This window comes from Ascidiella aspersa, chromosome 8, assembly GCF_963924565.1.
Source record: "Ascidiella aspersa chromosome 8, kaAscAspe10.2, whole genome shotgun sequence".
NCBI classification, from domain to species: Eukaryota; Metazoa; Chordata; class Ascidiacea; order Phlebobranchia; family Ascidiidae; genus Ascidiella; species Ascidiella aspersa.
Genome location: NC_139454.1, coordinates 19,430,228 through 19,444,603, shown reverse-complemented (window position 1 = coordinate 19,444,603; position 14,376 = coordinate 19,430,228). Strand labels below are relative to the sequence as shown.

Sequence of the window (14,376 nt, the reverse complement as noted above, 5' to 3'; positions counted from 1 at the left end):
TAACAAACGGTAAGGACAAGGTTGGGTTGCTAGCCGGAATGAGAATCTTGACAATGAATTCAACGGACGTCGAAAAAAATGTCAAAAAGATTTTCCTCGGCTAGTGAAAAGACAAGAAGAGCCCGAGCAAAACAAAGTATACGGACCGACAGCCGATAAGGCAGTTGCACCCCAATCTAGCGCTGGCGCTAACAACGCTGATAACGATCCACACTCTACAACAGCCGTAAGCAGCATTCTAAACGATGCTGATAAGGACTCCCCGGACTTCAACTCTGAATCCAACGCCAACATCAAGTCAAGTACACCGAAGCTTCTCAACAACTGGTCAAGGAAAAGGCTGCAACGAAGCCCGGACGAGCTTCCTAACAGCAAATCTATAAGCCTTTGTGCGACCAGAATCTCGCTGACATGCCCTGACTGCCAAGCTGAAGCTTAGGTTTCGGCTCAATCTAAAACTTAAGTTTGCTGGAGTTGTTCCAACAAGTATTCCGTAGCAATGAAATGCTGCACGCACGAGTTATTTGTGGTAGAAGAGGGTAAAGAAACATGTCAATGTCCTTCATGCGAAGGGATATTGTGACGAATGCCGTGCTGCGAGGAGCTCAAGCCACAATACAAGACGAAGGAAGATGCGCTTAAGTGCATACAATGCCAGAGGTACTCTGTTGTCTGTAATTGTTTTACTGTTAACCCGCTACCCAAGGTAACGATGTGTAAAGCGCGCAGTAATACCCTACGCAACTGTAATTGCGGGAAGAAGCATTCCTGTCTTATGGGTCCCAATAAAGCGTTTAGATGTGATTGTGGCATGGAGTACGAGTGGGACATTGATATTGGTGTTAAACGCGTTTAAATATTATTTTAATATCTTTGAATATTGTTTCACACAACGTTCGAGGTTTAAACATTGCGATGAAAAGAAAGTCGATTTTTAATTTTTTACTTCGTAAAAAGTGTCACGTCGCCTTTTTGCAGGAAACCCACAGTAGTGCTAAGCACGAAAAGTTATGGGGTATGGAATGGGGCGGGGAAGCTTTTTGGGCGCACGGCACCTCAAGCAGTAGAGGGGTGGCCATACTAATTGACAAAAAACTGTCTTATACCATCTCAGGCACACAGGTAGACCAAGAAGGTCGATACTTAATGGTTAATATTGCAATAAATGCAACCCAATAGTAATTGTTAACGTTTACGCGCCGAATAAGGACGATCCAGAATTTTTTGCCAATTTATTCGCTGTACTTGACAGCTTTTCCGATGCCCCGGTAATCATGGAAGGCGACTTTAATCTATAGTTCTGGACAATGTCCTAGACCAAAACGGAAGTAAAAAACATCGTAACCGAAAGGCAAGAGAAAGCCTTTTGCAATACATGACATAATACAAACTTACAGACATTTTTCGCCACAAATTTCCAACTGTTAAAAAGTTCTCAAGAATTCAAAAACTACCAGCGGCATCATCGCGTTTAGATTTTTTTTAATTGGCAGAACTCTTGTCGAAAACGTTACAAGTGTAGACGTAGCTCCCGGCATAATGTCCGACCACAATGTGGTAACTCTAGGAACTGACATTAACCCAGCACCACGCGGCAGAGGCTACTGGAAATTTAATACAACACTATTAAATGACCAGCATTACAAGGAAAAAATAAGAAAGGTAATCTCTAATCACTTATTATAAAGCAGAAAACCATATAGGCGAAACCGATCCTCACGTTAGGTGGGACGCCTTGAAAGCAGCGGTTCGGGGAGAAACTATAAGATACTCGGCCGAACTAAAACGAAGGTCAAATATTAAGCAAAGCGATTTGGAAAAACTGATTGGGGAGACGCAAGACGCTATTTAAAAACATTCTAAAACAGAATTAAGCCCCTTGCACGAAAAATTGTCCAAACTTAAATCGGAACTTGACCAACTGATGCTGCGCCAAACCAAAAGCGCCGTAACGCGAAGTAGGGCTCGCTGGGCCGAGGAGGGTGAGAAAAATGCAAAATACTTTTTAAACTTAGAAAAAAGACATTGCGAAAAGAAGGTATTAACAGACTGTTGGTCGACAATCAAATGATAACTGACCAAAACAACATTTTGGACGGCCTAGTCGGATTTTACAAGCAACTCCATAAACAAAACGGAAATTTATTGAACAAAACCTCCATCGCTTTAAAATTAAAAAAACTAGATCCCCCCAAAATTAAGGCAGAACAATCAAAAATATTAGAAGCGGAAACAACAGAAGCGGAATTCTTCACTGCTCTCTGCAACATGGGTAAAAATAAATCCCTTGGGCTAGACGGTTTTCCAGCAGAGTTCTATATAACATATATAACATTTTGGGACAATATCAAATGCCTCTATATGGCAGCTTGGCGACATACTGTAAATACGGGTAGACTGTCACCTTCGCAGTCCGAAGCAGTAGTAACTTTACTTCCAAAAGCTATTAAAGACCATCTTAAACCGGAAATTTTAGACCAATAACGCTATTAAATGTAGACTACAAAATTGCTTCAAAAGTAGTTAACACCCGAGTCCGAAGTATACTAAACGACATTATCTCGCCTGCGCAAAATGGTTTTATCCCGAAACGATACCTAGGCACTAATATTCGTCTTTTGTTCGATATCATCGACTGCGCCGACCATTACAATATACTTGGCGCAATACTGTCCTTAGATATGTTCAAGGCCTTTGACACCTGGGCGAAATTGGCGCGCTGGATTGGTTTTGGGGAATATCTCCAAAAGTTGTGACGACACAAAGTTGGAATTAGCGAGAAAGTTTGAAAATTAGGTGTTAATATAGCTGAAAAAAAGAGAGACTTTGAGTGCGAAAATTGCAAATTGGGGGACACTCGGGACAGGTTTGATCAATATAGATAATTACTTGTTAGCCTTACATACAAAATGGATCTATACACTACTCGACGAAAACGCGGAAGCGGATTGGAAACAAATCGAAGGCCCCTTTATCCAAGGTAACAGATTGGAAGCGCTTCTTAATGGGAACATAGGAACAAACAATGCAATTACAAGGCATATACTCCCCATGCGAACTTTACGTTGCGCAATAACGGCGTGCAAACAACTCCTGGAAATCATAGATACAAAGTCAAACAGCCGTCCGCTTTGGCTAAACAAAAAAAGTAAAGTACCACTCAGATGTTTTTTTCATGCCATCACATAGATTCCAATATAATTTTTCACCAGGATTTATTGAAAGAATATGAGGCATTGGTAAATAGATTTAACTTTACTCCTAACAACACAGATTTTGTTCAATTTATAAAATTAATATCGAGTCTCCCAGAAGACTGGGATTCGAATAGCGCAACAACGTCCCGATCGTATAGAACCCAATCATTAAAAGTTTTTATCCAGCAGTATAACTCCACCAAATCGGTTTACGAAAAAATACAAACAACAATCCTCTTTCCTTCAAAAGCTGAATTAGAATGGAACCGGACCGTAATTTGCGGGAGTGCACGTCTGCCATGGGAAAAAATTTACCGCAACCTCTACAATTCAACAATCGAAAACAAACTAAGAAGCTTTCAGATAAAGTTTAACTTGGGCGCAATTGTTACAAATGACACCCTTTATTCGTTTGGTAAAACCAAATCTAACCAATGCACTTTTTGCAAAAAGGCCACGAAAACCCTGTACCACTTGTTTTATTTGTGTCCTGTTACGTGTCTATACTGGGAAAACGTGAGTGCGTGGTTAGTACTAAACTACGAATATCGTGTGTTTTTTCCCGCGGGCAATTACTCTTTGAAGTGCACAAAAATGAACCGTGCAAAACATTTGTGAATTTGTGTCCTTTTTATTCTCATGATGTTATTACCTGTGCGAACTTCCGAGCGATATTCGGCTTTAAAAAGAGGAAGTATGACAAAACACAAAAGTAAATGGCCGTTAGCTGCTTGAGAGCTTTACTATTTTGATTTGTTTTTCTTGTTCGTTTTTTCTCTATTTATTTTATTAATAAAAACAACGTTAGTCGTATCCGAAATCTATTGAAAACAGTCAACGATGCACGACAACACGTGTTTATACTGCGCTGTAAGCTATTTTATTGTAAGCGAACTATTCTGAATTACTTGAATGTACAATAAATCTATAAGCGACCTGACAGTATGCTCTTTGAAATGCAACGACAGTTTGTTTAGTTTCGACTTCTTGGAGTTCAGATAGCACGATGGTCATGTTTTACCGGTTGAAATATACAGTTTCATATTGAACTTTTTTGAATATTCATGTTTTATGTGCCGAGTACTCAAGAATAGTTAAGCTCCTTATCGATCTTTTATTTTTAGTATGTGTAGTGCGCCAGGCCACGCGAGGTAAAATATTGTAAAATTTCATTGCATATTGAGGTAAAATTTCAAACTGAAATGTGCCTTAGGAACACAAGGTCAAAAGATTGTAAGAAAATAGAAAACTATAAACGTAGCCTACTACCAGTGTTGTCGTATAAGATAAGTACAAATCAAGTCAAGCCCAACCCAAATTCATAACAAATCAAGTTCAAGCCACGCTATTGGCACCAACGCACAAAATCGCTAATTTTGACATCATAAACACGAATAAAGAAACAGCAAGTAAATTATTTTACAATTATTATTTGACGTAAATAATCCAGTGGTACTGCAATGTATTTAATTAAAGTATTTAAATTAAAGAAGATTAAAGTCAAAAAATAACTGAGTAAAAGCGTAGGATAAATGACTCAAGTTCAGGTCAAGTCATTTATCATATCACTTAAGTCAAGTAGTTTCAATACAAAACTGCCTATATAGTTTGAACTTTGACCTAGTTTACGAAAAACACTTCAATAAATTAAAAATATTTCAAAAAACACTCCTAAAATTAAAACATCACATTAAAATAATAATTTATATTGCTTAAAACACCAAACAACACACTATGGTGTGAACTTTAAAAATTGTTAAAGAGACAAACTCCTATAAAATAAATAATATTGCAGAAAACGCTTTTAAATTATTACGAAAATAAATCCTAAAAATTAAAACATTTTCCTAAAAAAGAATTGCTTTTCATAGAAAACGCGACAACAAAAAAACAAACTACGGAAAAAATTTTCGCAGTAATTTCTTCTTGTTGACTTTTCCCATAACATTGCGTGGGATTTCGGGCAAAAGGCGGAATTCTGCAGGAATGGAATAGTGCGGAATCCTTTCGCGGCACCATTCCGCTAATGCGTCGCCGCGGAGATCGTCATTTCGCGATTTAGCCTTCACCAAGGCTACAATGCGCTGGCCCCAGACCGGGTCGTCCACTCCGAGGACAGCGACCTAAATGGGACAGTTATTTTTTTTAAAATCGTCGTAATAAATTTCTGGATTACTAGCCAACAATAAAATTGTTCGTAGAAAAGATTCAGCAGCAAGTTTTGCATTAATCTTATACTAGAATTTAATGTATGATCCTTTCTCATGGGCTGGGTCACCGGCTGCAGCAGCACGAATCGTTCAAATTTAATGAGGCTGGTTCTGAGCGAGAGTTTTTAAATAACCGGGAAAATTAATGAAACAAACTGAACATGTGGCTCATAATAATTAAATAGTGGTAAAATCTTATTCTGTGTTCGCTTGCAAAGAGTTTAACGAAAATAACTGGGTCGTCAAAGCTCCGTTGCTATACTTACGCTTTTTCATTTATTTATTTATTTTTTTTGAGGGCTCAGGTATCTCCGGGGGTGGTGGGGTTTGCTATACTTACGCTTAGTACGCTATTTGAGTCGCCCCAAGAAGGTTAGGAACACTGATTAACTATTGAACCAACTGAACGCGTATATTTCTAACAGCAAAAAAGTCAGTTTCCTAAATAAATACCTCGTCTATCGAGGGGTGTTCCAATAGGTGTCTCTCCACGTCGAACGCGCTGATCTTGTACCCCCCAGACTTGATGACGTCAACAGAGGTTCGCCCCAGGACGCGAAATACCCCCCGGTCGAACACTGCCGTGTCCCCGGTGATAAACCAACCTGTGAAATGTTGAAAAGTAAATGGTTTAAGTGCACTAAAAATCAATTAAAAAAACAAAGTATTTTTTACCAAATTTAAATTTCTTTTTTTACCCAAATTTTTGGTTTATCAAATTACTCTTTAATTACTCTTTACACAATTTTACGTAAATTGTTTTTGATTTGATCGCCAAGTTATCTTACGAAAGACTTGAATGGGACTTAAGTTATTTTTACATATGAATTGACTTATACTTACGTTAATTTACAAAAGACTTGACTGGGACTTAAGCCATTTCGACATGACTTGTTTACATAACTGCTGCTCTATGGTACGGTTTGCCCGAAATGCCGCCTTGTTTCGTTTACAAAAATAAAAATGAAAAAGGCGGAGTTGTACCGTCCGCAAAGCTCTCCGCGGTCGCTTCCGTCTTTTTCCAGTAGCCTTCGAACATCGAGTCGCTCTTGATCAAAAGTTCTCCCTCCCTTCCCTCGCCGCCAGGGGCGATCGAGAGCTGGTTATGTGACGCAATAACCACGTGACTAAACGCGGGAGGTTTATTTTGCAATGTTTTGAAATTTGGTTGTTTGCCAAGGTTTTGACCAAAGGGAAACATGCAGCTCTAAAGTTCACCGTGTAATATCTCCGGAAGTAAATAAGATACCGATCAGAATTTTTTATACATTACTGTAAGAAACCTAACCCAGCTAGCAATCCGACCTAAAAAAAAATATATATATTCATATTTTGAAAAATATTAATATTCATGTGATAGGTGAAGTTTTTCGGTTTAAATTTTAGGTAAAATATCTATTTATCTACAGTTTAAAAGAATAAATGTGATACTTACGAACACAGCTTTATTTTTATAAGTTTATGAGCATAATGGCTGAAGGTTGTAGTAATACATGGAATGCATACCAAAGCCCACACAATGTTCCTTTTTAAGAAAAATATTTGTAGGGTTTACCCTTATATGTAAGTCACTTTCTGCACGCTTGGTTATTAAATCCAAATATGACAAAACATTAACATTCATAAGTATGTAAATGAAGATTAAAAAAAAACTTGATTAAAAATTTCTAATGGATATCTGTTTTACTCCAGATAGATATATTAAATGGTAAACTTTTGAGCTGCTTGCTTCCTTTTTTAACTTTACCAAGAATTATGTAGCATTTTTCAGGTGTTACAAATAAAGGAATTATTTAAAACTGCTGGTAAAGTTAGGTTGCTTTAAATAATGTGTAAAAAATTCTAATGGATTTCTATTTTAGTTCTGGAGATATTAATTGGTAAACGTTTTGGCTGCTTGCTTTCATTTACAAGAATTATGGTTCCAAGGTGTTAAAATAAATTAAAGAGTTATTTAAAATGTTTCCAAATGTTACTTACTTCTTTATAGGCTCTTTTTTCTTTCTATATTATATAAAATATTGCTTACCTCATTTGTCGGGATAGTTTTTAGGCAAGAAAAATTAGTTTTAACTAAAATTGTTTTTTTTTATGTTTAGGATGCTAGTATTAAACCATGCAGAATATTAAACCTGGTATAGTCCGCTGAACCGTCCTCTCTGGTCCCTGCAATCTTCACACTAACTCCCGGAAATGGAAATCCAACTGCACCTGTTTAATGTAAGTTAGAGTTTTTTTGTGGGTTGAATTGACACAGTAGTCAACAAACTACATCCCACATGCCAGATGTGAACAGCAGAGATATAGTTGACGGCATATTGTCCAAAGAAAAGTTCAACAGTAAGGATAAAATATTGTTGAGTGCAAATACAAACTTAAAACTGAATTTTAATAAAAGCTGTAACCAAGCAACATAATTTGATTTTTTCTTTGTTTAACGTTATTCAAATTATTAACACAAAATTATATCTCTGCCCTTTAATATTCAGTCCTTACAGTTATTTAGCCCTTTGAAAGGTTTTGTGACCAATGATGTAAAACATCAGTAATCCAATAGTAAGCCCAATAAAACACCAATTTTCAGAAAACAGTAAAATTTGTTGTTTTAATTCATTGTATACCAGGAACTCTCTTGCCGTCGTATGGGTTTGTTAAGCCCATCCCAAACTCGGTCATTCCGTAACGTTCCAACAGTACATGACCGGTTATTTCTTCCCAACGCTTAAATACTGGTGACGGCAAAGCAGCAGAACCTAAAACACAACATGCCTTTGGCCTTTAGCTTACAAGTTTTTTTAAAGGTCATTTATGTGGTATAAGATTAAAAAATATAGGTAAATAAACGACAATAAAAAATAACAAGTCATTTTTAAATAACTTAAGTGTCAGTCATGTATTTTTAGGCATTAAACTTAGTAAACTTGTCCGTTTGTGAGCAATATCTCGACTAAAAGTTAGCGACCTGCAGCAATCTAATCATTTTCAGAAAAAATTGAAATAACGTTCAAATTTATAATAAAATTCAAGTCATTAAAGTCACATAATTTTACCAAAACGACTTTAAGTCAGTCATTTAATAACAGTGAAAGTTAAGTCATATTTCCAAATCCATTAGATCAAATCTTTTGAAAACGGTCAAGTAAGTGTACTTAAGTAAAATCATTGACCTAAGACACTACAACACTGCTGCATCCACATCTCTCGTTAACTTTCTTTAAATGAGACATTAGCTAAAAAAAATCATTATTTAGATTTACAAGAACGGCATAAACAAAAGTATGGATGAACAATCGGTAAAAATAAAGTTATGGAATGTTTCATGTGCTTTAATTGAAAGCATCAAGAAAACTTAAAGTTTATATGCTAACCTGAAACCATAAGCCTAATGCTTTTGCACTTTTCTCTTGTATCTTCAACTGACAGAAGATTCTTGTCAAAGTTTTCAATCAGTTTTGAATAAATGGTTGGCACGGCCATAAATACGGTCACTTTGGGCAAATTTTCACCAAGTAGATATTTCCAAGCCTATGTTTGTGTAATATTATGGTTTTCATTAGTGATTCAGAACATGGGACTTATTTAAACTAGGGATAAATATACTGTTGCTGCCAGACATTGTGCCAATTAGAAAAACGACAAATATTTTTTCATACAGGAAATAATGAAGATTTCCTGTATAGATTACCAAAATGACAGTACATTTATAAACAAAAAAATATTTGCAGAAAGAATAATTTATAATTAAACTATTATGGCTGAAAAGCAATATTTTATACAAAAAATATCTCAATCCAATCGGACACCAATATGTTTGTCCTCAAACAAACAAAATAGATAAAATTATATTCACAAATCTCATAAAGGGTTTTATTACGGTTTTAAAGTAAACCCATGATTTGAAATCACTTTTTTTGTTGGCATCTTACATTTTGAGCATCAAACCCAGACTCCATAATGACAGTGGCACCAACTGAAATCGGACAAAAGAGTTTATTGACTAAACCATGGACATGATGCAAAGGCAAAACGTGCAACAGTACATCGTCTGATTTCCATTCCCATGATTTGATCATTTTGTCAACCTACAAATGTGAACTAGTTTTTATTTTCAAAAAATACTGTAATGTTTTATTTTGACTAATATTATTTGCTTTTTATTATTTATCATAAATATCATTTTTTGCAGCATTATGGTTGAAGGTTTAGGTTAGATGTAGTAGAATAACAAGAGCCCATATAGAAGTAGGTCACATTAAAGAGATATATTAAAAATTTCCAAATGCAAAAAATCAAAAAATGTGAAATAGTTTTTAGTTAAAGAAGATACTTGATATTTACAATTTTTAACTTCGACTAATATTGTTTAATTTTATTTTATTTTTACTATAATTTTATATTACTTTGAATATCATTTCTTGGAGCATAATGGTTGAAAACTTTATTAATATGTAGTAGGATAATCAAACCCATACAGAAATAAGTCACATTACCGAAAGAATACATACTTCTGAATACATACAAAAGTAAGCATTCAAACCTTTTAAAAGTTACCTACTTTTATATGGGCTTTAATATTCCTACCATATCAATTTTTTTTTACTATTTTAATTTACATTAAGTAGTATTAATTAACACACAAAGACATTCATAGCTGTGCATTATCAGTTGATTACTTTGTCTATTATATTTCTTTGGCCTAATTTATAGAGTTGAGAAGATTTGAAGTTTGCCATTTACATACTAAAGTTAAACAAAAAAAGATTTTAAAACCCTTTCTAATGTATTAAGATATTTTCGACTTGGATAAAGTTCAAGTTTTGTTGATGAAGCGCATGTTTGCATACCTGAGCCTTGATGCTCCTGTGCTTATACAAGACCCCTTTTGGTCGCCCAGTGGTCCCACTAGTGTAAATAATTAACGCCGCTGAATCAAGCTCTGGAGTTTTGTTATCAAAGTCCTTGTTTTGTAGAACTCGATTTTCATTCATAAACCCTTCTGGGAGGGAAACATGGTGAATTCCAACATCTTTGCACAGTTCTTCAGTAGTCTACAAAAAAATGTAAATTGAATTGATTGTGTTGTAGAAAGTTGTGTAGGCATTAAAGATATGTGTAAGAAAGTTATACCAACATACACCCAGAATTCACATTTGCTTGTTATTGCTACACTTTTAACTGAAAAGTATTTAAACGTGTAAAGTTATAAATACCAATACCACTACAATATTTAAAGAGAATTCTCATATACAAAAGTTTCTTATTTTTAACTTTTACATCTTGCTTAGCAAGCAGTTTTGCTACAATATATATAAATGTATTTTAAGCAGTCTCTATGTTTTTGTTGTTTATGTAACAATAATCGAAATGGCAAAATTTATTGATTATGTTATGTATGGGCTGTTGCTGAATTGAGGAAAATTTCATTTAAATAATGCAATTGCAAAATATATATTTTGTATAAACAATTGATGTAAATGAAAGTAGGATGCACATAATATATAAGCATATAGCTTGAACCAATTAAGGCTTTTATATGTTCGGTATGAAACACAAGGCTTCTAAATTGTTAAGGATTGTTTAGATTTATATTAGGAAAAGGCTATTCCTGAATTGAAATTGACATTTAATTACTAACGGGTGCAAGTGAAAAGAGCGATCCGGTCTAACAGGTATAGGCATCTCCTGAGGCTATTTACCCGGCTTACGGACTAATTCAAATCAATTTTCAAACAATCGTTCGAAGTATGCAAAACTCAGAAAAATAAATTTAATACTACCACCACCCAAACGCTAAACCTAACCCAAAGCAATAACTTATCATATATATATTGGTGAAATGGTAAAAGAGAGAACATGGTCAAATAGCTACTTTTTTATATTACGAGAATTAACATAACATCTACCATATTGTTATCATGATTTGCACCTCTTCAAAGTCATGAGTTGTTAAAATAACACTTGTTTCTGAGTCTTGCAGAACATATTTTAGTTCTGCTTTTGGATGTTTGTTGCACAGTGGAACAGATATAGCTCCAGAAAGCCAAGTGGACCAATGGCACACCAAATGGCTTGCATTATTCGGTGTTAAAATTGCAATCCTTTTTCCATTCAAATCTCCAAACTGGGACGATAGGTTTTCTACAAAAAATAAATATTGTGAGTTGTTTTTATTTAAATTGCCACCCCCAACAAAAGCTTATGTGCAACATAGAATTTTTTTTGGGCGCAGGTCTAGAATCCCACTTACAGCGTTAAAACAATATTAAAGCAACAGTCAATTTGGATTAAGGTGTCGCTTATGGTTGGGTGGGTCAAGTATTATTATTTATTAATGTTGCTTAACCTACCCAAACCCAAACCCGTACTTTAAATGAGGGGTACGCAAATACGGGTTTCGCGACCCCAATTTGGGTCGCGGGACTATTCAGTTTGGGTCGCGAAAGCCTTATTATTAGAGGCCTATATTTGAAGTTTTCTAATTGTTTCTATTACCGGTAGTACACTGAATTATATCTTACTTTGAGCGCGACACGCAAAAATATATACACTAAGCCCCGTAAAAAGTCGTGAGTGTTCGTTCGATCCAGGTGATGGGAAAGAGCGCTTGCAATCCAACACTATTTTGACCATTATCACACAAAACTGATATATTTACAGCAATCTGGGTTTACTTCTTGGTATATGTTTTTTAAAAACTCTCTTTTATTTTTTTATCCCGTTTCTGTAACCAAAGCGTCCTAAGCACGTTGTTCTCTTAAAATTAAAATATGCAAATTTAAATCCAATAAATATTTTTTGGCTTAATGCGATATGTAATGAGGATTATTGTCTCAATATTTCTTAAAATTTTTCCTAGCATAAACTGCTTAATCAGGTTATGCAGTTTTTCACGAACTTTAACGATATAAACAAGCTATTATATGAAGCTTTACGCGAATCTTTATGTTTACTGAAATATATTTTTTGTGTGGTCCAGCGTCGTCCTCTTTTTAAATGAAAAGTTGTGATAACTAAAATCAGATGCAATCTGGTTGCACTTAACGCATTGAGTTATGCTGGACATAGCAGGGTATTTAACGTCTTTGTATTAAAATTTCGCGTTTTGGTTTAAATTTGTTACAGCTTGTCTCCGGCCCTCCAGTGAAAATCATCCTGCCCGCAAACTATTTCTCAAACTGTACACAGGGCCAGCATGCTTAATATTTTTCTGTTTTAACTATATTAAATTGCACAATTTTTTTTTTTTTACGCCCGTTGCTTCCTTGTTGTAGTGTAACTAGACTCATTTTCACTGCGTCGAACATTTGGGTTTGTCCCTGATTAAGAGCTATTATATTAAAGTGCTACACGTTTTTATAACAAAATTATTGCAAATTTAATACGGTCCGCCGAAACTTGCTGAGTTTGGTCTGGTCCGCGACTTGGTAAAGGTTGTCGACCTCTGTCTTAAAATTTATATTGCCCAAATCCTTAGATGCGAGCCTTATAATGTTGAGTTTCCTAAAGCGATTGCGATGAGACTTCGGGCATTTTTAGTGATTCGCGCCAAAAAATCATTACACACCTTGCCAGTAATTATTGCACTAAGAAAGCGCAATAGCGGACGGGGGTTAAAGGGGTTATGGCGGGGAATTGGCTGCAAGCCTGCAACCCCTGGAACCCATATTGGTTGCTAAATCATATTTGTCATCCGAGTGAGACATCACATCAAAAGTAGTAAAACTCAAGGCTTCTTTTCAGTTGTGTTACAGAACCCTTTCTCTTTAAAACCGCATAACATATAGACCTGTCTTAATGAATACAAACACAATAAGTTAGTTTGTTTTTTAGCAAAGCTATAACTATTTGGGTCGCGAGACCTCGGTACTAGCAATTTTGGGTCGCGCCAAAAAGTATTAAAGCAAAAGTAATAATGGTCGATGTGGTAGGGTTCTAGACCAGCGTCTTGCCGCCACTTAGAAAAGATTATGTGCAAAATAGAGTTGTATTTTTAGTACCTTTCAAGCTAACACCAAGTGCTAGTAATTTGTTGTAAGAATGACTGCCAATGTCATCTTTAATTGCGATTTTTTCGCCACGTTCCCCAACGAAATACGACGACAGACGACTTTGCAATAAAAGTCGAGTTTCACTAAACGATATTTGCTTACATATTGCTTGGAATGGTGAAAGATTAAGTTTTTGCCGAACCGCTAATAACATAATAGTTTTCTTATTGCAGGAAATTTGTAAAGTTAGGGAGTTTACCTTTTGCGATACAAATGGGAAATAACCTTGCATAGACTTCTAAGACATTTATTTCAATGATTGGGGGCGATTTTAAACAAAACTCCATTAGCGGAAAATAGCCTGTTTTATATCGGCGTTGATTTAGATCAGGGGTACTCAGACTTTTATTTAGCTACTTACTCTTTAAATTTTTAAAAGCTAATAAATACACACAAATCAAGAGTACAAGATCAAACAATTTTGAAAAATGGCTCTCCTTCCACAGAGAGACTACTTTTTTGGCATTTTATACTTGCCTATTTTTTATACATAAACTATTAAAAACTAATTATGCCTATAAATACATATTTCTGTTAAAATTTAAGCAAGCATTTTATGCTTTATACCTGTGTTCACAAACAGTAGGTAGGCCTACAAATACCATGAGTAAACCATGTATTTTTTATACCGTACTTAATTGGTTACAAAAGTAGATTATTGTCTAAAATCGTTCTATTGCGAGAAACTTGTTCATGCAAACCCACAATTTATCATTAAAACTACTAGGTTACAGGGCTACGCTTACATCATGTTTGTTTAGATTTAGATGTATACCTGGAATAATCGACCTTTAAAATATAACAACACCAGTATGGGCGAATTTTTTAGAAAGATATTCTATGCCAGGGGTGTCCAACTCAAACATGCCGACGTGCCAATTTTTATCTTATAACTTCCTTCCGTGCCAAAGTTTAGCAACT

At 35.3% G+C, this 14,376-nt stretch overlaps 1 protein-coding gene across 1 annotated transcript; it reads right to left on the bottom strand.

Annotated features, from left to right (window-relative positions):
- Positions 1-4,931: 4,931 nt before the first annotated feature.
- On the bottom strand, positions 4,932-13,609 carry LOC146136730 (malonate--CoA ligase ACSF3, mitochondrial-like). The gene is made up of 10 exons (XM_083396243.1): positions 13,405-13,609; positions 11,334-11,545; positions 10,252-10,455; positions 9,334-9,489; positions 8,776-8,932; positions 8,029-8,160; positions 7,540-7,618; positions 6,392-6,534; positions 5,861-6,012; positions 4,932-5,320 (listed from the first exon to the last, which is right to left on the bottom strand). The coding sequence occupies exons 1-10, from the start codon at positions 13,607-13,609 to the stop codon at positions 5,093-5,095; spliced, it is 1,668 nt and encodes a 555-aa protein (XP_083252369.1). The 3' UTR covers positions 4,932-5,092.
- Positions 13,610-14,376: the final 767 nt, after the last annotated feature.

Bases quoted from the DNA above. Each gene is read 5' to 3' on its own strand.
- LOC146136730 (XM_083396243.1), bottom strand. From the start codon at position 13,609: ATGTTATTAGCGGTTCGGCAAAAACTTAATCTTTCACCATTCCAAGCA. The intron at 8,161-8,775 runs GTTAGCATATAA...GTTGTGTTTTAG, and splicing joins CATTAGGCTTATGGTTTCAG to GTTCTGCTGCTTTGCCGTCA. The intron at 6,013-6,391 runs GTACAACTCCGC...AACATTTCACAG, and splicing joins CGCGGAGAGCTTTGCGGACG to GTTGGTTTATCACCGGGGAC.